Genomic DNA, 23,711 nt, shown 5'->3' with positions numbered 1-23,711 from the left:
ACAAATGGTGGCACTCTATTTTGTGTACAACCAGACATGAAAAATTGTGCTCTGTATGTGAACTATGAATTGAGATGCATTCTGCTGTCCCATATAACAAAGTAGAATACACACACACACACACACACACACACACACACACACATATATATATATATATATATATATATATATATATATATATATATATTGTGAAAGAGGGCATCCCTGTCTTGTTTCAGTTATTAGAGGGAATGCTTTCAATTTGTCTCCATTTAGAATAATGTTGACCTGGGATGTAGCATAGATAGCATTTACAATGTTGAGATGTGTTCCTGTTATCCTTAGTTTTTCTAGTGTTTTGAACATGAAGGGGTACTGTATTTTGTCAAAAGCTTTTTCTGAATCTATTAAGATGATCATATGGTTCTTATCTGTAAGTCTATTGATGTGATGAATTACATTTATGGATTTCTGTATGTTGAACCTCCCTTGCATCTCTGGGATGAAGCCCATTTGATCATGGTGCACGATCTTTTTAATATGTTTTTATATTTGATTTGCCAAAATTTTATTGAGAATTATTGCATCTATGTTCATTGAAGATATTGGTCTGAATTTTTCTTTTTTTGATGTGTATTTGTCTGGTTTTAGAATCAGAATGATATTAGCTTCATAGAATTAGTTTGTAAGTGTTACCCCTTTTTATATTTCATGAAATAATTTGAGGAGTATTGGTATTAGTTCTTCTTTGAAGGTCTTGTAGAACTGTATCTGTCTGGTCCAGAGCTTTTTGTGGTTGGTAGGCTTCTGATGGCATCTTCTATTTCATTGCTTAAAATTGATTTGTGTAACTTGTGTATATCATCCTCATTCAGTTTGGGCAAATCATATGACCCTAGAAATTTGTCGATGCCATTGATATTTTCTATTTTATTGGAGTACAAAGTTTCAAAATAGTTTCTAATTATCTTCTGTATTTCTGTTGTGTTTGTTGTGATATTTCCTGTTTCACCATGGATGTTAGTAATCTGAGTCTTCTCTCTCCTTCTCTTCATCAACATGGCTAAGGGTCTATCAATTTTATTGATTTTTTTTTAAAGAATCAACTTTTTGTTCTGTCAATTTTTTTCAATTGTTTCTTTCATTTCAATTTTATTGATTTCAGCTCTAATTTTAATTATTTCCTATCTTCTATTGCTTTTGGTGTTGATTTGTTCTTCTTTTTCTAGGGTGTTCAGATATTATTTGTTGACTTTTTCTTATTTTAAGGATAAACTTAATGCAATAAACTTTTTTCTTAGTACTGCCTTCATAGTGTCCCAGAGATTCAATACATTGTATCTGTATTCTCATTTACCTTTAAGAATTTTTAAATCTTCTGTCTGATGTCTTTTTCAACCTATTGTTCATTCAATAGCATATTATTTAGTCTGCAGGTGTTGGAGTAGCTTCCATTTTTTATTTTATCATTGATTTCTAATTTTATTCCATTATGATCTGATATGATGCAGGGTATAGTATCTCTCTTTTGTTTTGTTTTGTTTTGTTTTGTATTTGCTAAGAGTTGCTTTGTGGGCCTGAGGTTGTGGCTCAGTGGTAGAGCGCTCACCTAGCACACTCGAGGTCCTGAGTTTGATCCTCAACATCACATAAAAATGAACAAATGAAATGAAGATGGTGTGTCCAACTACAACTAAAAAATAAATATATTTTTTAAAAGAATTGCTTTTTGACATAATTTTTGGTCTATTTTAGAGAAGAATCCATGTGCTGCTGAGAAGAAAGTGTATTTGATCATTGAAGGATGAAATACTCTCTATATATATATCAGTTAAGTTTAAGTTATTGATTGTATAATTGAGTTCTGTATTTTCTTTGTTTAGCTTTCGTTTGGAAGATCTATCCAGCAGTGAAAGAGGTGTGTTAAAGTCTCCCAGAATTATTATGTTGTGGTCTATTTGACTCTTGAACTTGTGAAGAGTTTGTTTGATGAATATAGATGCTGCATTATATATTTATAATTGTTATGTGTTGTTGGTGTATGGTTCCTTTTAACAATATGAAATGTCCTTCTTTATCCCTTTTGATTAACTTTGGCTTGAAGTCTACTTTATTTGATATGAAAATGGAAACACCTGCTTGTTTCTGCAGTTTATGTGAGTGGTATGTTTTTTCCCAAACTTTCAACTTCGGTCTGTGGATGTCTTTTCCTATGGCTCGAATTATGAGTCTCTTGGAAGCAGTATATTGTTGGGTCTTTTTTTTTTTTTTAATACAATCTGCCAGTCTCTGTCTTTTGATTGGTGAGTTTATGGCATTAAAATTCAGGGTTATTATTGAGACATGATTTGTATTCCTAGTCACTTTTCTTTATTTTTGGTATTTAACTTGAGTTGGGTTTTTTTGTTTGTTTGTTTGTTTGTTTGTTTTTTGTTTTTTGGTAGTGGTGATTAAACTCAGGTGCACTCGACCATTGCAAGATCCCCAACCCTATTTTGTATTTTATTTAGAGACAGTGTCTCACTGAGTTGATTAGTGCCTTGCCATTGCTAAGGCTGGCTTTGAACTTGTGATCTTCCTGCCTCAACCTTCCATGATGCTGAGATTACAAATGTGTGCCACTGGGCCCTACTTGGTTTCTCATTGATTGGTTTTTCATTTAATGTAACACCTCCCTTTGCTGATTTTCATTGTTTTTCATTTCCTCCTCACGGAATATTTTGCAAAGGATATTTTGTAGTGCAGGCTTTCTAGTTGTAAATTCTTTTAACTTTTGTTTATTATGGAAGGTTTTTATTTCATCATCAAATCTAAAGCTTAATTTTACTGGATATAAGATTCTTGGTTGACATCTATATTCTTTCAGAGCTTGGTAAATGATGTTCCAGCATCTTCTAGCTTTCAGGGTCTGGGTTGAAAAATCTGCAGAGAATCTATTTGGCTTCCCCTTATTTGTGATCTGGTTTCCTTCTGTTTTGCCTTTTAAAATTCTCTCCTTGTTCTATCTATTAGGCATTTTCATTATAACGTGACTTGGTGTGGATCTGTTGTAATTTTGTACATTTGGTGTCCTGTAAGCCTCTTATATTTGATTTTCTAATACATTCTTCATGCTTGGGAAATTTTCTGATATTATCTCATTGAACAGATTATGCATTTCTTTGGTTTGAATGCCTTCTATCCCCAAAAATATTAGATTTGGTCTTCTGATGTTATCCCATAATTCTTCAATATTTTGTTCATGGTTTCTTACTATCTTCACTGTGTGATCAAATTTATTTTCAAGATTGTTTATTTTATCTTTATTATCTGACATTCTGTCTTCCAAGTGATCTAGTATGTTGGTGATGCTTTCTATTGAGTTTTTTTTTATTTCATTTATTGTTTCCTTCATTTCAAGGATTTCTGTTTTTTTTTCCAAAAATCTTTCTTTCTTGAATCTTTTCTTTTTTTTTTAAGAGAGAGAGAGAGAGAGAGAGAGAGAGAGAGAGAGAGAAAGAGAGAATTCTTTAATATTTATTTTTCATTTTTCAGTGGACACAACATCTTTATTTTTATGTGGTGCTGAGGATTGAACCCAATGCCCTGCACATGCCAAGTGAGTATGTTACCGCCTTAGCCACATTCTCAGCCCTTGAATCTCTTAAAGTAGTCTTTTGCTACCTGTATTTGCTCCTTTATCTCGGTCTTGGTATGATCAATGGTTGCCTGTATTTGCTTCCTTATCTCTTTGTTGGAGTGATAAATTTTTGCCTGTGTTTGCTCACATAGCTCATTATTTAATTCATAGATCATTTTATTTTTTATTTTTTATCATTTTATTTTTATTTGTAGTTGCATACAGTACTTTTATTTATATGTGGTGCTGAGGAGCAAACCCAGGGTCTCACACTTGCTAGGCGAGTGCTCTACCACTGAGCCACAACTCCAGCCCCTATCATTTTAATTATGTACATTCTGAACGCCTTCTCTGACATTGCATCAACTGTGCTATCTATGTATTCTATTATTGTGGCATCTTGGTTTGTTTGGAACACTTTCCTCTCTTGTTCTTTCATGCTGTCTATGTGTGTTCCTTTCTTGCAGTGTGGATCTGAGGTATTAACATTTATACCATATAATCTTCATTTTATTTATTTTTTGGCGGTGCTTGGGATTGAACCCAGGGCCTTGTCCAGGCGAGGGAAGCATTCTGCCAACTAAACTATATTCTTAGCCCCTCTACCCTATAATCTTATAGTGTCCCTGAAGATTACCTGTACTTCAGCTTGGTGTTTGGCTTGTAGACTCCAGCTGGTGTCCCATGATCAATGCTGCTGCAACTAAAGGTGGTGGTAGTGGAGATAACTCAAGATAGCAGTGGGGGTGTCTGCTGCCCCTGAACTGCATGGGCAGCTGAACTTAAGGTCTCTCACGTGAATTTCCAGGGACACCAAATAAAACACAGACACACACTTTACCTTTAAACAAGCTTCAGGACGGCTTCTCCACTCCTGGCCTCAGGCTCCCCAAATGGGAGAGCAAGAGAAAGTCACAAGAGGCTGACGAGAGAGAGCAAGCATGTTCCGAAGTGGGCTTTTATTGGGGGGACCCTTATTCTTAGAAAGTTCCATCCAAAAAAGGCCAGAAGGGGCAGGGTTATAAAGGACAGGTAAGTGTAATTCGACCCAAGGGGCCATGGGGCGACATGCCTAAGTCTGAAGACACATCCTCAACTTCCTGGATCGGGCAATGTCCAGGTGGCTACAAGATGTAGTGAATGGTCAAAGCCTCTGCTCTAGGATGGAAGGCGAGAATCATTCAGAGTAGGTTCCCCACAGGTGTCCCAATATGGGTGCAACCACTTTCAGAGAGATGAGGCTGAAAGGGTGGGCCTTATAATGGTTTTGGGCTGCCTGTCCTGAGATGCAGCCTCCTGGCTGTATCTGTTGTCCCAAGATGAAGGTTAGTGTGTGGAGGGCTATGGCAATGGCTGCAGATCCCAAGATGGAAGTGGAGTAGGCCTGGGTTTCATTGGATCTGCTGGTGGGTGTTTGTGGTCCTGGACCAGGACCAGGACCAGGATCTGGGTTCCAGTGTGGGTCTGTCAGTTAGCTGGGCGGTCCTGGGACTAACCTTGTCCTTTGCTTGAGTTGCGAGGCAGACCTGGGCCTAGGCTTGGACTTCAGGGTGGGTCTGCTGGTTGGTGGTCTTAGGCCTAGTTTTATGCTTGAATTCGGGACTCCCAAAAGACCAACAGAGACCATGATTGATGTAAGCAGTAAAGAGGTGTTTATTGCAAGCTAGTTCAGTCCTCTGTGCGCACACAGCAACTGGTGATGCTGAGAGGCTCTGAGTCCAAGTTTTGCAGCAGTTTTATACACTCTTTGGGGAAGGCAGGGACTTTACATACATCATAGCCTCTCTTAGCAAATCATCACACACCGCTGGAAAATCATAAAACAACTCTAAAACATGATTAGCACATCCACTGGTGGGAACAAGTTGAGTAAGGGTGATTGGTTACTACAAGATGGGGATTCATTTGAACTGATTGGTTTAAGCCAAGAGGGGTGTACTTGCTGAACTACATGGTTTCCCAACATGTTACCAACCACCATAAACTACTGGGAGGGTCATCTGGCATCCCAGGTATTTCCCTGTCTCATGCTGATTGGTGGCTGCTAGGGGGTTGCTATGGGTCTCCACCTAGCCTGACTGAGTCAGGGACACCCGGTGCAGCAGATCTCTCCTGTTATTTGTAGATAAACAACTCAGCAGGGTGGGTATGTGCCTAGGAGTGCTCTGTGGGTCTTTCCAAGGACAAAGGTCACATCCCCTTCCTTGGACAGGCTTTGCTCTGAGGTAGATGCTGGCTTTTCACTAGAACTTATGCTTGGCTCCCACCCAGGCCATTGAGATGGTCCTAGGCCAGGGCTATGGTCTGGTGGGGATCTGGATGTCCTCAGTGTGGTCCCAGGCCAGGGCCTGGACCTGGGGTCTCATGCGGATCCGTGAGGTGATCCTGAGCCAGGCATATATTTTGAGACAGCAGCTGATTAAATTGCTTCTGGACTTGCTGAATTGCTGAGGCTGACCTTGAACTTTTGGTCCTCCTACCTCAGCCTCCCAAGCTGCTGGCCTGAGCCACTCTGTCTGGCTATTTCAAGATTTTTTGTTTGTATCTCTCTCCAATAGACTTCAAGGATCATAATTGAAGGGTTTTTCATTGCTGTGGAAGAAACAAATAAATTATACTTATTTAGCTGTTTCATTGAAATATTTCATTGTTAATCCAAGGTTATTTAATGGGCAATTTAATATGTTAAAAGAAAAAATTTAGCCCTTCCAACCTGGAGAGTACCATGGATGGTCAAGCCCGGTGGCCCAGATCCACCCACACCAGCCTGCATAGGACACAGGCTCTCAGTAGGCCCAGTTTACCCCTCCACCTGCAAGGCAGACACCCGCCAGAGCCTAGCCTCTGGCACAGGACTGCCCCTTCTGACCAACAGACTATTACTTGAGGTTAAGCCCAGCGGCCCAGATCCACCCACTTCAACTTATGCAGGATCCGGATCCAGGATGAAGTAGCATTCATTAAGGGACACCAGCAGGGTCCGGAAGCCCAATATCAAAGTGAGGTACAGACAATATGCACAGGTTACAAAAATATAGGGAAGAAACTGTAATATCTCAGATCCATACTGCAAGAAAGGAAGACACATAGACAACATGAAAAAACAAGGAAGGAAACTGCCCAAACAAACCAGACATTATAATAACAGAACCCACCAACAGCAAAGTTGATGAAATGTCAGAGAAGGAGTTAAGAAGGTTCATAATTAAAATGATCTGTGAATTAAAGAATGACCTAAATGAGCAAATACAAGCAAAAATTAATCAGATAAGAGAGCAAATACGGGTAGAGAAAGATTACTTCGATAGAGATAGAGACCCTGAAAAAAAAAGTCAGAAATCCTTAAAATGAAGGATACAATTTATCAAATAAAAAACTCAATAGAAAGCATAAGCAACAGACTAGATCACTTGGAAAAAAAAAGTCAGATAATGAAGACAAAGTATACAGTCTAGAAAATAAACTTGATCACACAGTGAAGATACTTAGAAAACATGAACAGAACATCCAAGAATATGGGACAGTATCAAAAGACCAAATCTAAGAGTTATTGGGATAGAAGAAGGAACAGAGTTTCAAATCAAAGGAATGCATAATCTTTTCAATGAGATAATATCAGAAAATTTCCCAGGCATGAAGAACAAATTTGAAAACCAAATACAAGAGGCTTATAGGACACCAAATGTACAAAATTACAACAGATCTACACCAAAGCACATTATAATGAAAATGTCTAGCATACAGAATATTGATAGAATATTAAAAGTTGCAAGAGAGGGGAATCAGATCATAAATAAGGGGAGACCAATTTGTGTCTCAGCAGGTTTTTCAACCTAGTCTCTCAAAGCCATGAGATCGTGGAAAAATATATACCAAGCTCTAAAAGAAAATGGATGCCAGCCAAGAATCTTATATCCAGCAAAACTAAGCTTTAGAATTGATGAGGAAATGAAAACTTTCCATGATAAACCAAAGTTACAAGAATTTACAACTAGAATGCCTGCACTACAGAACATCCTTAGCAAAATATTTCATGAAGAGGACATGAAAAACAGTGATGAAAATCAGCAGAGGGAGGGATTACACTAAAGGAAAATCTAATCAGAGGAGAAACCAAGTCATGTTAAATACCAAAAATAAAAATGGCTGGGAATACAAATCATGTTTCAATAATAACCCTGAATGTTAATGCCCTAAACTCACCAATCAAAAGACATAGACTAGCAGATTGGATAAAAAAAAAAGGTCCAACAATATGCTGCCTCCAAGAGACTCACCTCATAGAAAAAGACATCCACAGAATAAAGGTGAAGGGTTGGGAAAAATCATACCACTCATATGGACTGCGGAAGCAAGCAGGGGTTTCTATCCTCATAGCAAGTAAAGCAGACTTCAAACTAAAGTCAGTCAAAAAGGATAAAGAAGGACACTACATACCGCTCAAGGGAACCATACACCAACGAAACTTAACAATTATAAATATATATGCCCGAAACAATGGAGCATCTACGTTGATCAAACAAACTCTTCTGACGTTCAAGAGTCAAATAGACCACAACAAAATAATTGTGGGTGACTTAAACACACTTCTTTCATCACTAGATAGATCTTCCTAACAAAAGCTGAACAAACAAACTATAGAATTCAATAATATAATCAATAACTTAGACAACTGACATATATAGAATATTCCATCCTTCAACGAGAGGATATACTTTCTTCTCAGTAGCATGTGGATCCTTCTCTAAAATAGACCATATACTATGCCACAAAGCAACTTTTAGCAATATAAAAAAGTAGAGATACTACCCTGCATTCTATCATATCATAATGGAATGAAATTAGAAATCAATGATAAAATAAGAAACAAAATCCACTCCAACACTTGGAGACTAAATAATATGCTACTGAATGAACAACGTGTTACAGTAGACATCAAGGAGGAGTTTAAAATTTTTTTAGAGGTGAATGAGAACAGAGATACAACATATCGGAATCTCTGGGACACTATGAAAGCAGTTCTAATAGAAAAGTATATTGCATGGAGTTCATTCCACAAAAGAAAAAAAGTGAACAAATAAATGATTAACATTACATCTCAAATCCCTAGAAAAAGAAGAAGACCTCAGCAGCTGGAAAGATCTCCTTTCTTGGATAAGCAGAATTAATATTGTCAAAATGACCATACTACCAAAGGCATTATGCAGATTTAATGCAATTCCAATCAAAATTCCAATGACTTTTCTCATAGAAATAGAAAAATCAGTCATTAAATTCATCTGGAAAAGGGGCTGGGGATGTGGCTCAAGCAGTAGCGCGCTCGCCTGTCGTGCGTGCGGCCCGGGTTCGATCCTCAGCACCACATACCAACAAAGATGTTGTGTCCGCCGAGAACTAAAAATAAATATTAAAAATTCTCTCTCTCTTTCTCTCCTCTCTCACTCTCTCTAAAAAAAAAAAAAAGAAAAGAAAAAAAGAAAAATTCATCTGGAAAAATAGAAGACCCAGAATAGCTAAAGCAATCCTTAGCAAGAAGAGTGAAGCAGGTGGCATCATGATACCAGACCTTAAACTATACTACAGAGTAATAGTAACAAAACAGCATTGTATTGGCACCAAAATAGACTTGTAGACCAATAGAACAGAATAGAGGACACAGAGACTAACTCATAAAATTAAAGTTATCTTATTTTAGACAAATGCTTTTATTTTAGAGGCTATATTGGAGAAAAGATAACCTCTTCAACAAAAGGTTCTGGGGAAACTGGAAATCCATATGCAACAAAATGAAATGAAACCCCTATTTCTCACCAGGCACAAAACTCAACTCAAAGTGGATCAAGGACCTAGGAATTAAACCAGAGACCCTGCATCTCATAGAAAAAAAAGTAGGCCCAACTTCCATCATAGTGGAGTAGGCCCTCACTTCCTTAATAAGACTCCTATAGTGTAAGAATTAAAATCAAGAATTAAGAAGTGGGCAAATTCAAACTCAATAGCTTCTTCTCAGCAAAAGAAATGTTCAGTGAGGTGAATAGAGAACACACAGCTTGGAAGCAAATTTTTACCACTTGAACATCAGATAGAGCTCTTATCTCGAGGGTATATAAAGAACTCAAAAGGCTAACTCCAAAAAACCAAATAACTCAATCAATAAATGGTCCAAGGAACTGAACAGACACTTCTCAGAAGGTGATATACAATCAATCAACAAATATATGAAAAAATGTTCAATATCTCTAGTAATTAGAGAAATACAGTCAAAACTACTCTAAGTTTTCATCTCACTTCAGTCAGAATGGTGGCTATTAAGAATACAAATAACAATAAGTGTTGACAAGGATGTGGGGGAAAAAGTGCACCCATACATTGCTGGTAGGCCTGCAAAATGGTTCAGCCAATATGGAAAGCAGTTTGGAGATTCCTTGGATAACTGGGAATGGAACCACCATTTGATCCAGCTATCCCTTTCCTTGGTCTATACCCAAAGGACTTAAAAACAGCATACTACAGGGACACAGCCAAATCAATGTTTATTGCACACAATAACTAAACTATGGAACCAGCATAGATGCTCTTCAGTAGATGAATGGATAATTAAAATGTGGTATATATACACAATGGAATATTACTCAGCAATAAAAGAGAATAAAATCATGGCCTTTGCAGGTAAATGGATGAAGTTGGAGAATATAATGCTAAGTGAAGTTAGTCAATCCCCCCAAAAACAAATGCTGAATGTTTTCTCTGATATAAGGAGGCTGGTACATAGTGGGGTTAAGAGGGGGAGCAAGGGAGAATTAGAAGAACTCTAGACAGGGCAAAGGGGTGGGAGGGGAATAGAGGAGCTATGGGGGTAGGAAAGATGGTAGAATGAGATGGACATCTTACCCTAAATACATGTATGAAGACATAAATGGTGTGAATATTCTTTGTATACAACTGGCGATATGAGACATTATGCTCTATATATGTAACATGAACTATAATGCATTCTGGTGTCATATATAACAAATTAGAATAAAAAAATGGGCTAGGGGGCTGGGATTGTGGCTCAGCGGTAGAGCGATTGCCTTGCACGTGCGAGACCTGGGTTCAATCCTTAGCAGCACATAAAAATAAATAAGTAAAACAAAGGTATTGTGTCCAACTACAATTAAAAAAAAATGGGCTAGGGATGTGGCTCAGTGGTAAAGTGCCACTGGATTCAATCTCTGGTACAAAAAAAAAAAGAAGGAGGAAGAAGAGAAGGAGGAATAATAATAATAATAATAATAATAATAATAATAATAATAATAATAAGCTTTTTAATTAGACTTCCAGTTTGTCTAAATGCTAAGTTAGATTACAGGTCCTTATGTATGGAATCAAGGAATAGAATATCCTCAGACCAAATTTAGTTTAACATAAGGTAGTGTGAGTATTTCAGATGAATAATAATCAAAAGAATGCCTTTCCTTTTTAAAATATTTTTTTTAGATGTGGTGAACCTTTATTTTATTCGTTTATTTATATGCAGTGCTGAGAATTGAACCCAGTGCCTCACACAGGCTAGGTAAGAGCTCTTCCACTGAGCCAACAACCCTAGCCCATGCCTTTGCTTTTTATTAGCTTAGTTCTATAGTTTTTGGATTCAGATTTGGATAGTCTCAGAACTTTTGTGGCAGCCTCAAACATCATTGGGAAGTTTGATTTGGACTGAGACTGGACACTGGAAAGCCTTAGAAAAATTATGTCAAAAGGTTAGATTTATTTAGGAATAATCACAACAAGTGGAAATATTTATCAAATGCTTCCTATGCTCAGAACATTTTTCTTATTTAATTATTATAATAATATGAGGAAAGTTTACTATTATCTCCATATTATAGAAAAGTAAAGTAAAAAGAGATTAAGTTACCTTTCAAAGTAAGTGGTAAGTATAACATTCAAATCAGGCAGTCTATCCCAAGTATATAAATCAATCCTGATTTAGGGTCTAAAATATAGGTATAGCTGGAGGTGTAGCTTGATGGTAGATTGTATGCTTAGTATGTACAAGGCCTTGGGTTCAATTTCTAGTATGAAAAATAAAATAAGGGCTGGGGATGTGGCTCAAGTGGTAGCATGCTCACCAGGCATGCGTGCTGCCTGGGTTTGATCCTCAGCACCACATACAAACAAAGATGTTGTGTCCATTGAAAACTAAAAAAAAAAAAAAAAAAAAAAAAAAATTAAAATTCTCTCTCTCTCTCTCCCTGTTTTTTTTTTAAAGAAAGAAAAATAAAATAAATTCAAAGTTAACTTAAAGCCACTTTAAGTAATCTTGAAATTATAATTATAAAACAAGTTCAGGGCTGGAATGGTGGTGCACACCAGTAATCCTGGCCATTGGGAGGCTGAGGCAGGAGGATCTAAATTCAAAGCCATATTGGACAATTTAGGAAGATACTGTCTGAAAAAAAAAATCATCTATAGGTATGCTAGACCATAACAAAAAATATATATTTTAAAAAAGACAGGACAGAGGATACAGTTCAGCTGGTAGAGTGCTTGCCTTGCATGCACAATCCCATGGGTTCAATCCCCAGGACCCCCCACCCCCACCCCACCACACACACACACACACACACACACACACACACACACACACACACATAGAACAAATTGTTTTGGCCTTCATCTTTACGAATACACCGAAATAATGGAATCACTTTCATCTTTCAAGTGTAAAAAAAAGGGGGGGGGATGGCTCTTAAACATGTTTTTTAAATAACTTTAAATTGGAAGACCAAGTAAACATATACTGCAAAAGCGTTAGGAAAAGGAAATAAAATTACTACTACCCGCCTGTGCCCTGCTCTCCGCTGCCCCCAGTAGTAGTTTGAAGTTTTTTAGTGAGATGAAGTGTTTCTAGTTATAGCTATTTATGTAACGTTTACTGAGGACTTAAATTGAAACTGACACTGCTAAATGTTTGAGATACAGAGAAGAACAGGACACAATGTGCTTTTACGAGGCTTAGAGTATAGAGGGGAAGACGTATAAACTCATGTTTGTCAATAATAATACTAAATTTCTGCCAAAATATAATGACACTTTTCATTTTGGGATTCTTAGGTTCTCCCCAAACAAATGCTCAAAGCAGGGCAGGCGCAATATTAGAACAATACCATTTCAAAACACGTGTTAATTATAAATTTAAAAATACCACACTAGCACTTGTCAAATGTTTAATCCTTTCAAAATTATCAAATTCTCCTGCTCCGCGAGTTGGAAAGGCGCACTCGCCAGGAGTAACCCCGACACTGCTATCAGATGTTTGGAGGATCACGTTTACTTAAGGATTCCCGTGAGTAGCCTGGAGAGTGGTGCATGTTGGGATTTGTAGTCCTAACAGGACAAGGACTCTGCAATTCCATTAGAAGGCACTTCTCTCGTTGAAACTTTGTTTCTCAACAGTTAAATTAAATTCTAAACTAGAGCATAACTTGACAAGCCTCACCTCTTCCTAGATTTATTAGTCTGCAGCTAGGCTCATTTACGTTCAAAGCTTAAACTGACAGTGAGCTTCTTCACAAGTCTCAAAAAGACTGGCCTGTTTTCTGTATTGGGCGGAGCTCCAGGTGGAACTGAGCTCATGATTGGCCAGCTTCTGACCAGAAGAGGCGTTTTTCTATCTACTTGGGGGAATGTCTTTTTCTATTGCACCATTTTTTTTTTCTGCCGAGGGAAATCTCGCGATATTTCAGCTAAAGGGACCCGAAGAGGCGTAGTGAGCGGCCGGGGACTGTGAGGGTGGAGGGCACCGGAGCCGGGAGGGTACAGGTCAGGCTGGGAGGCGAGCGCGTGCTGCCTGCGCCACTTGGGCTCGGTCAGGGCCGGCTGACCTGGGCCCAGAGGAATTGTGCGGACAGCGCGGCCCTCCTGGCTGGTGAGTGGGCACCTGGTCGCGGCTGGTGAGTGGACCCGGAGCTTCACCTGGGCCTTCGCGCGCAGTGACAGGTGCGCCGAGGAGAGCGGCGCTCCACCGCTCGCCGACCCGCCCCCTCCGGGCCTAGCCTGCCTGGGCACGGGATGAGCCGCGGGCCCCAGCTGAGAGGCTCGTGCTTTTGGCGCCTATCACTGTCTGCGTCGCCGCAGAAGAGAGGCCGCCGCCCCTAAGGGAAGGAGGAGGGAAGCGGCCGCTGACCCCGGGCATGAGCCGGACGCGGCGTCTACTGCTCGACTAAGGCGCCGACATGAACCTGCACCAGGTGTTGACCGGAGCTGTGAACCCTGGCGACCACTGCTTCTCCGTGGGCAGTATCGGCGATCAGCGCTTCACGGTGAGTGAGACAGACTCCCGCGTCGCCCTAGACTGGTTCGCGCCCGTGAGCCAGCCCGGCTGGCCGGGAATGAAGGACCGAGGCCAGGAGCGCCTGGTCGCTCCCTCCGGGTCCCCTTCACTTGGGGCCCAGGCGGACCTGGCCTTTGAGAACGAAGGTGGCAAAAACATTTCGTTCTTTGGGGGTACCGTGTAGAGCCTGAAATCATAAGTTAGAATGTGTTAGGATTTAAAATATTTTTAGTCTTATTTCCTTGAACCACAGTGGTTGCCAGAGTCATTTGTCCAAAAATCTTTGTTGAGTAATGAGTTGAGGGCTTTTTATTTTCCTTTTCCATAGTCCTAAATTATCAAAAGTAGAAATATTTGAGATTGGTTTCGGTTTTTATTGTAAGTTAAAGTATCTTTGTAGTTGAAATGAGTGGGTGTCTTAAAACAATTACTAATTGTTTGCTATCAACCCCAGCACTGAGTGAAAGCTGCTTTTCATTTATTTTTCTTCAGATTCACTAAGGAACAACTTTGGAAAGAAAAAGTATTTTAAAAGTAACTCATTTCTACTATTCTTTGAATTTCACATATAACAGTCACGTCTTTGAAAACTTTAAAGATTGTTTGAATTAATTACTGAAAGTTGCACCTTGTTTTTCAGTATAACTTCTTTTTGCTATGGAGTAGTAATTCCAGGTTAAGGGGTACTCAAAGTTAACTTGATTTTTGTTGGTCTTCCCATGTATTATAAGGAGGACCGCCCCACATTTGCTGTTTATCAATACAGTGGCATTTTCTGCCTTAAGTATGGTTTTTGCTATAGTTTCAAACTGTAAATCAGTATTGTAGGTGATACCTTTTGTCTAAATATATTTGTAATGATGATGACTTTTGCTACAACTTATGTAGATTATCTCTTTAGTTGTGATTAAAAGTAACACTTTATATAAGTGAAACAAAGTAAATAGCTTAACAAATGCCCCAGGTTTAGGAGGCTTAAATTTCTAATCTTACTGTCTAACTTTGTCTTTTTCTGTGTCCTTTGTTAGAATAAATACCCAACATTTAATATGGCTTAGGCATTTAATGCCTAAGTTCTACTTTTAGAGTTATGCTAACCTAGCATTTTGCTTTCAAATAAAGACTATTCCTTCCCTATAGAGTGACTCATGCACACCTTAGTTTGCACTTGACAGTAGTAATTGTTGAAATTCTAATTCTAAATGTTTACCTAGGCAGAATATTCAGGGAAAGAATGAACTCTTAGGGTCTGAGCAACTGTGTTCTCCCTATAACTGGGCATTGCTCTCTATTCTTGTTACTTAAAGGAAGGAAATAAGTCTCATCCTTAGGGGTTTTCCTAGTGGGGGATTATAGGATAGTAATGTTGCATTTTGTATCATCTCCTGGAGTTATATGAGCACTTTGTCCAATGTAAGATTTTTTTAAAAATTTTATATGTATACATATATTTTAGTTGTCTATGGATCGATTATTTATTTATTTATTTATCTATCTATCTATTTATTTATTTATTTATATGTGGTGCTGAGAATCTAGCCCAGTGCCTCACACATGCCAGGCAAGTGCTCTACCACTGAGCCACAACTCCAGCCCCAATGTAAGTTTTAAGAAAATTTTAAAGAAGGCAATCAGAATCTATATAAGTACTTTCAGATTACGTATACAATAAATATTTAAGGACGCAGTCTTTAAAACTTTGGTGAATTGCCTCTCTGTTATTTTTTAGGAGAAGTCAGTTAATGTGCCAAGAATTATATGGTCATCATACACCATCATGTGGCTTGTTCCTCAATTCTGTTTTTAAAAGTCTATTTCCCTAAAGAAGGTTTTAATCATCCCCCTGCAAGCTTACTGCGGATTTCTCCCAGATTTCTGGAAACAAAAGAGTAAATAAGTTTTATTTTTTGTTTTTGTGTTGTTGCTGTACTGGAGATTGAACCCAGAGCGCTCTACCACTGAGCTACCTCCCTAGCCGCTTTTATTTTTTTATGGTTGAAACAGAGTTTGACCAAATTGCTGAGGTTTGCCTCAAACTTAATAATCCTTTTACCTCAGCATCATGAGTAACTGGGATTATAGGTGTGAGCCATTGGGCCTGGCTCAATATATATATATATATATATATAATTTTTTTTTGGTGTGTGTGTGTGTGTGTTTATTTAATATAAAGAAATTCCAGCTATCTTTAATTTGGGTGGGTACTTGAAGGATTATCAGTCATGTTTTCTCTATTGCAGCCAGTCAATCCCTGACTCTCTAACATTATATCCATGGTTCGTTAGAAGCTGGGGTTCTTGCTCTTAATTTCCTGAATACTCACACACATTTCAAATTGATCTCTCTTTAAATTGCCCTTTTTTCTGTTTCTCATGTTAAAATACAGAATCTATGGTTTACTCCTTGAATATTGTTTTTAACATCTTAATTATTATTATTATTATTATTATTATTTTTTTTTTTTTTTGGTGGTAGGGATCAAACCAGGGAGGGCCTGAATCATGCTGGGTAAGCACTCTTCCGCTAAGGTACACCCCTAGCCCTGATCAGTTGATTGTTCTTTCTTTCTCTTTCTTTCTTTGCAGATAGCAAAAATTAATGGTAGATGACATGTGAAGACTAAGAATTGGTCGAAATTGCAGTTTTACTCAGGGTAGGGATATGAAATCTTCTTGCTGTACCCCCTAGAAAATTCTTTTATCCCTTCTGGTGCTTTATGCCGTAAGACATTCCTGGGTTTGTAATTCCTCACTTTTCGTATTTCCAAATAACTCACCTGTTTTGGCTTTGGAAAATTCTAGAAGTGAGATCCTGTTTTCTCAATAAAATGTGAAAGGTTTTAAATTGAAATGAAATTGAACACCACTTACCATGTTTTCTAGATTTTAAAACATGCAATTATTAATAGAGGTTAGTGTACCTAATATTAGATTTTTAAAAAATACTTAAACAGACATCAAACTATTTTGATTTTGCCCTTAGTTAGAAGGGTTCTAGTGGGCAGTGACCATGTATCACACTTTATTTGTACTTTTATTATATCATTAACTAGTCTTGCCTTGTGTATTTATTTGTGTGTCTGCTGTGGCTTCCTGGCAAGTACCTAGAATAATGATTGAGGGAGTGGTGATGCCTTATAGTTGAGTCATTACATGGCTTTAATTTCTAGCATGGTTCCTTATAGTTATCTATGAGCAAGTTCTTTTGCAATCTTTTAAATTTCTTTTTTTCTCTCTGGTACAGTGTGACTGCAATAGTACTTATACATTGTTACATGAAAAAGTGCACAGCTCTAAGTTCATGGCTTAGAATATGTAAGACTCTTTAAAATGTCAACATTTATGAAATTAGAGTTATAGTCATTATAATGCTTCGCACTAGAAAGTGGTTGGGTTGATTGATTATATGGATAAAGAAGCCTTTCTGCAATATGATTAATAATTACTGTTTTAAAATAGCTTTATAATTTAGATTTGAACCTAAATAAAATATTTCTGTTAAAGTTTGTTTACATTTTTTCAAAGCCAATTGTTATGCATTTTATTATTAACACAAGTAAGCAACTAGGGAAGTCTTCAGTACACTAAATCAAAATTCTTTTTTCCTTGGTTATTGGAATGCTTCTTTTACCCTATTTCCTTGTTAATTTAATTCCGATTTTTTAGCGAAAATATGTGAGCTATCTGATCTTGATCTGTTGATAATTTTTGGTTTTTAGGAAAAAATATTGCTTATAAAAGGCAATAAGAGAGGCACTGTTAATGAGAACCTCATATTTTTGTACATACTTCGTGTTGAAACTGTTTTGAATGAAATGGAAAGGGAATTAATTACCAAGAGACAGAAAAAATTGTGCTAATATTTAGGACTTCGTTTTTCTCATTTGGAATTTTAACACCTTAGCTATAGGAGGGAAAGGTTTCATTTAATTTTAGGCAACTCAGTGTTCCTAGCTAAGGGGACCCAGATTAGAAATCACAAGACTTGCAGCTATGTGATGCTGGTAGATAAATGGGGACTGAAACAGCATTCTCCTTTCTCAACTCTCTGTGACAGTAAGCAGGCTTTAGTTTAACTCTGTTTTGTTCACTGTAGGGAGGCCTGATTGGGCATAATTGCTACATTGGGAGGTTGGGAAACAATTTTTATTTTATTTTTTGGAAGGAGCCACAAGAGTTTTTGTGAGTGAGGAGAATGCAGAAGGGGAAAGTTTGCTGTTGTTCATGTCTGGAGAAATAAATATGTTTGTAGTGATTATAAGGGCAATACAGACTTACTTTTTAAAAAATTTGGCTTTCTTTATAAAACATTATAAAATTAAAGTACCTTTAATAGTAGTACTATTTCTCAGTATTTTAAAACAATAATAAACATTGATTACAACATACCAAACTATGTCCTAGTCATTTAACTAGGACATATACTAACAATAAATTCTTCAGGATCTTCACCTGATATCATTGGTTAAAACAAAAGGTCAGTGAAAAGAAAATCCAAGTATCTTACAGAAATCTAGGGTTTCCAAAGTAGAATATTGGCTCTTACAGTCTTGAATATTTTTTGAAATTTAGAATATTTGAGAAGATTCCCTGTCAAAATTTAAAGCTAAAAATCATGTTTGATTATATGTTTGATAGAATACATTTGCCCCAGGTTTTCCTGTGCATCAAGTTAGCAAACCTAATGTCATGTGTGCCTAGTACAAGGATTTTCCATTGGTTATTAAAAGAACGTTCTGATTATAGGTGTTTTGATAGAAGCAGTTTGTGTACCAATTGTAATATAGGTACATTACCTTTTTGTTTGATAAGACAGTGCCATGTATTCTTTTTTGTTTATTTGTTTATTATTTATTTTTCTTGTCGCTGGGGATGGAACTCAGGGACTCATTCATGAGCTACTACGGAGTTTTTCTCCCAGCCATTGAATTCTTTTTCTAGTAGTTGATTCTTTTCTTTTTACTGTAGATTTGTGAGGTATTTAGATCACATCAATTCCTTCATATCTGGGTTCCAAAATGAAAATAGCTATAGGGAAATCTGACCTCGAATCTTGCCCTTTTTAATTTTTGTTAGTATAGTTAGTATTACATATTTAGATTTTGTAATTTAGATAATTTGGCATGAGTTAATTTAGCATCAATCTTTGTTGCAATATTCTTTAACTTTTCTTGATTCTTTATCTTTGCATTGAGTCTGATCAGATCACACAAACTTGATCATTTCTGTGTTCATTCTTACATCCCTGATTCTTTTTTATAAAATATTTTTCATCACATTTTTTATACTTGTACATAGATACAATATCTTTATTTTTATTTATTTTTATGTGGTACTGAGGATGGAACACCCCCCCATCCCCCCCCTAAGTGCTCTACCACTGAGCTACAACCCCAACCCTTTTATCGATTTTTTTAATAACTTTATTTATTTTTAAGTAGTGCTGAGGGTTGACCTCAGTGCGTCACATGTGCTAGGCAAGCTGAGCTACAACCCTAACCCTTTCGTGGATTTTTTTTAATAACTTTATTTATTTATTTTTAAGTAGTGCTGAAGATTGACCCCAGTGCCTCACATGTGGTAGGCAAGCACTGTCACTGAGCCACAACCCCAACTTCACTTCCCTGACTCATGAGCACTCTTAGACCATATAATAAAATTGTGTGGAAAATAAAGTCATGTTTGCCAACTTCAGATGGGACCTCAAAGCATCACAGGAATCCTCCCACCTGTTTTAACTTTAGTGTCATCTTCTGAAACCTCCCACCCCAACATTCTCTTATTTATATAAGCTTACTATCTGGAATCTGTCAGATCCTAACTCATTTTCAGTTTTAAGCTGAAAAATCCACTTTTATTAGTATCCATTCTTTCTCTCCTCCTGGTACAATTAAAGGGTTGTTTCCTGCATGTCCAGGCTTAATTCCTTTTTCTTTGTTCTGGATCCTATCTTTTCAGTGTGTCTCTAGGACTTTAGTCCCTTCGTTGCAGTGTATATACTCTCCTAGAAGTTCTAAAACATGCTTAAAATTCTCATCTTAAAAAAAATAACCAACCAGAAAACTCTTGACAAGTTGTCTCTGACTTCTTAGCTATAATCCTTGAATTGTCTATACTTGTTGCAACTTTCCACTTGCTTCTTAACTCCCTAAATTCTGGCAGTGCTTGTCCCCTTTGTCACCAGCAATCACCTTCATGCTAACTTGAATCAACAGGTTTTCTCCATATATTGCTTTCTCTTTGTCATTTGTCATGTTAAGCATGTTGAGCATTATGTTTCTCTGGCTTAGTTATACCATATTCAAAGCCTGTCCTGTAATTCCTTGTTTACTTGTCATCTACTTAGACTGCATTGTCTCTGGTGGCAATGACATCTTTTTTTTTTTTTTTTTTTTTGTTATTGCATTTCAAACAGCTGTCAGATAGGGCCTTGTACATACTGTGAGGACAATTGGAAAAAAAGAATCTGTACTGGAGTCAAAAGAGCTGCTCCATAGGTTAAGTTCACCTTAGTCAAGGCCTACACACCTTCTTTTGGGCTGCCTTGCCTTCCCCACATTCCCAATGTAGATCTTCAAAATGTAAAATTTTGGCGACTTAAAGGTTTTAGGGTAGGGACATGGGATTTTTAGCTTCCGTTCAGCTTTCCACAAAAATAGCACTCTTCTTTTATTCATTATTTCAATTCAGTTAACATTTATTGATGCCATTTCTTTAGGAGTCATTGTTTATTGGTAGTCAAAATTTTGAGTCAGAACTTTTTAAAAATTGAAACATAATATGTTAAAGGAAAAAAGCTAGTTGCAATACTTTTTTGGGGGCGGGGGGGATACCAGGGATTGAACCTAAGAGTGCTTAATCACTGAGCCACATCCTCAGCCCTTTTATGTTTTTTATTTCGGGACAGGGTCTCGCCCAAGTTGTTTAAGGCCATGCTAAATTGTTGAGGCTGGCTTTGAACTTAGGATCCTCCTGCCACAGCCTCCTGAGCTGTTGGGATTACAGGCATGTGCCAACACACCTGTCATGGTTAAGGTAATACTTCTATCCAAACATCTTCACACTTAGGTCTCTGTGATCAATTGGCTTCTGGATGGTGTTAGAGATGCAACCCAGGACCTTGTGCATGGTAGGCAAGTACTCTACCACTAAGCTGTATATTCTCAGCCCCAAATTTGCTTTTATAGAAGGAATAAGAACCTATCAGTATTGACCACACATAAAGTGTGGATAAGAAAGATCTGCAGAGTTGAGGACCAAGGTAGACCTTACAATTTTATCCACAGTTCCTCTTGCTTACCTTTTCCTTTTAACTAACTGGACAAATTGAGTCTGTGTGTAGAGGTTTTCAAAAGCATAAATTATGAAGGATTTAAAAAAGTGTTCATTTGGAAATATTGAGTTTTTATTGCATTTGAAATCCTATTGTATACAGTGTGGGAAAGAATCACAAATAAGCTGGATTCTTGCCCTCCGGAGCTAACTATTGAATTGCCTGGATTGCTGACTGTCATAAAGATTTATTTCCCAGAGGAAATTTTTTTGATGTAGCATTACAGTATGTATTTTTAGAACAACTTTGTTGAGATGTACATGTACTGTAAAGTTCACCCTTTTAAAGTTTATATTTCAGTGGTTTTAATAGATTCACAGAGTTATACATTAGTTAGCACAACCTAATTCCAGAACATTTTTCTCATCCAAAAGAAATCCCCATTTACTAATAGTTAGTGTCTATTCACTCCAGTCCTACTCACAACCATTAATCTTGCATATATTTCTTATTTACCTCTGTCATCTTATTGTCTCTAGAATTTCTCTATTCAGGATAATTCGTATAAAAGAAATCATATAATAGGTGGTCTTTTATATTTGACTCTGTTCACTTTGCATATTTAAAAAAAAATTTAGTTGTAGATGAACACAATTTCTTTCTTTCTTTATTTTTATGTGGTGCTCAGTATCGAATCCAGTGCCTCATGCATGCGAGACATGTGCTCTACCACTGAGCTATAACCCCAGCCCTGCATAATGTTTTTAAGATCTGTGTTGTAGCATGTATCAGTATTTCATTCTTTTTTTTTTATTGGTTATTCAAAACATTACAAAGATTGCAGAATCATATCGGTTACACATCCACATTTTTACATAATGCCATAAGTATTTCATTCTTTTTTATGGATGAATAATATTCCATTGTATATTTTATTTGCTCGTCAGTTGATGGACATTTGAGTTGTTTCCCCTCCATATTTATGATGAATAATGCTGTTATGAGCATTTCTGTTCAAGTTTTTATGTGGACATGTATTTTTAATTCTCTTGGCTATATACCTAGGTGTGAAACAGCTATGCATATGGTAACTGTGTTTAAATTTTGGGGGAACTGCCAAATTGTTTCACAGTTTTCGTCACTTTACATTCCATCATCTTACATTCCCATCAGCAATGTATGAGGGTTTCAATTATTCTACATCCTCACCAACCCTTGTTGTTTTCCTTTTGGAGTGTACTGGGGATTGAACCCAGGGGCACTTGACCACTGAGCTACATCCTCAGTGCTTTTATTTTTATTTTGAGACAGGATCTCACTAACTTGCTGAGGCTGGTCTCAAATTTGTGATTCTCCTGCCTCAGCTTCCCGAGTTGCTGGAATTACAGGCATGTACCCCTGTGCTTGACTATTTTCTCTTTAAAGCAAAACAAAACAAAATTATCCTCCTAGCTATGAAGTGTAACATTGTGGGGTTTTTTTTTGTTGTTGTTGTTTGTTAGTTTTTTGTTTGTTTTGTTTTGTTGTTGTTTTTGTGAACTCAGGGTCACTCAACCACTGAGCCACATCCCCAGCCCAATTTTGTATTTTATTAGAGACCAGGTCTCACTGAGTTGCTTAGCATCTTGCTGTTGCTGAGGCTGGCTTTGAACTTGAGATCCTCCCCTCTCAGCTTCCAGAGTTGCTGGGATTATAGGTATGTGCCCCACATTAGCATTGTGGTTTTTGTTTGCATTTCTCTAATGAATAATGATGTTGAGCAATGGTTTAGTGTTATCATAAGTTTTAATAAAAGGTAAATAAAGGATCATCTTTTTTTCTTTGAAGTTTGACAGACTATTTTTTAAATTTTTAAATTGATTTTTTAAAAAATAAATGACATCGGAATGCATTACAATTCTTATTACACATATACAGCACAAATTTTCATATTTCTGATATAAAGTATGTTCACACCAATTTGTATCTTCATCATACATGTACTTTGGATAGTGTTGTCCATCACATTCCACCATCCTTGCAAACCCTCTGTCCCCTCACTTCCCCTCCCACACAGCCCTATCTAGAGTTTGTCTATTCCTCCCATGTTCCCCCTCCCTACCCCACTAGGAATCAGCCTCCTAATATCAGAGAAAACATTAGGCATTTGTTTTTTGAGGATTGGCTAACTTCACTTAGCATTATCTTCTCCAATGCCATCCATTTACCTGAAAATGCCATGATTTTATTCCTTTTTATTGCTGAGTAATATTCCATTGTGTATGTTTGCCAATTTTTTTTTTTTATCCATTCATCTACTGAAGGACAGTCAGGTTGGTTCCACAGTTTAGCTGTTGTGAATTGTGCTGCTATAAACATTAATGTGACTGTGTTCCTATACTATGTTGTTTTTAAGTCCTTTGAGTATAGACCTAGGAAAGGAATAGCTGGATCAAATGGTGGTTCCATTTCCAGTTTTCCAAGGAATCTCCATACTGCTTTCCATATTGGCTGAACCAATTTGCAGTCCCACCAGCAATG

The 23,711-nt window shown here is 37.3% G+C and overlaps 1 protein-coding gene across 1 annotated transcript in view; it reads left to right on the top strand.

Moving 5' to 3' along the window:
- The first annotated feature begins 13,413 nt into the window (after nucleotides 1-13,413).
- The window catches only part of LOC144256173 (dmX-like protein 1), a 166,237-nt gene continuing 155,939 nt past the window's right edge, over nucleotides 13,414-23,711 (top strand). Inside the window, 1 exon segment of the mRNA XM_077801257.1 lies at nucleotides 13,414-13,908. Within this exon segment, the coding sequence (XP_077657383.1) occupies nucleotides 13,822-13,908 (87 nt within the window). The 5' untranslated portion in view covers nucleotides 13,414-13,821.

This window comes from Urocitellus parryii, chromosome 1 (assembly GCF_045843805.1).
Source record: "Urocitellus parryii isolate mUroPar1 chromosome 1, mUroPar1.hap1, whole genome shotgun sequence".
NCBI classification, from domain to species: Eukaryota; Metazoa; Chordata; class Mammalia; order Rodentia; family Sciuridae; genus Urocitellus; species Urocitellus parryii.
The sequence above is the reverse complement of the archived record's forward strand: the minus strand, read 5'-3'. Positions and strand labels throughout refer to the sequence as shown.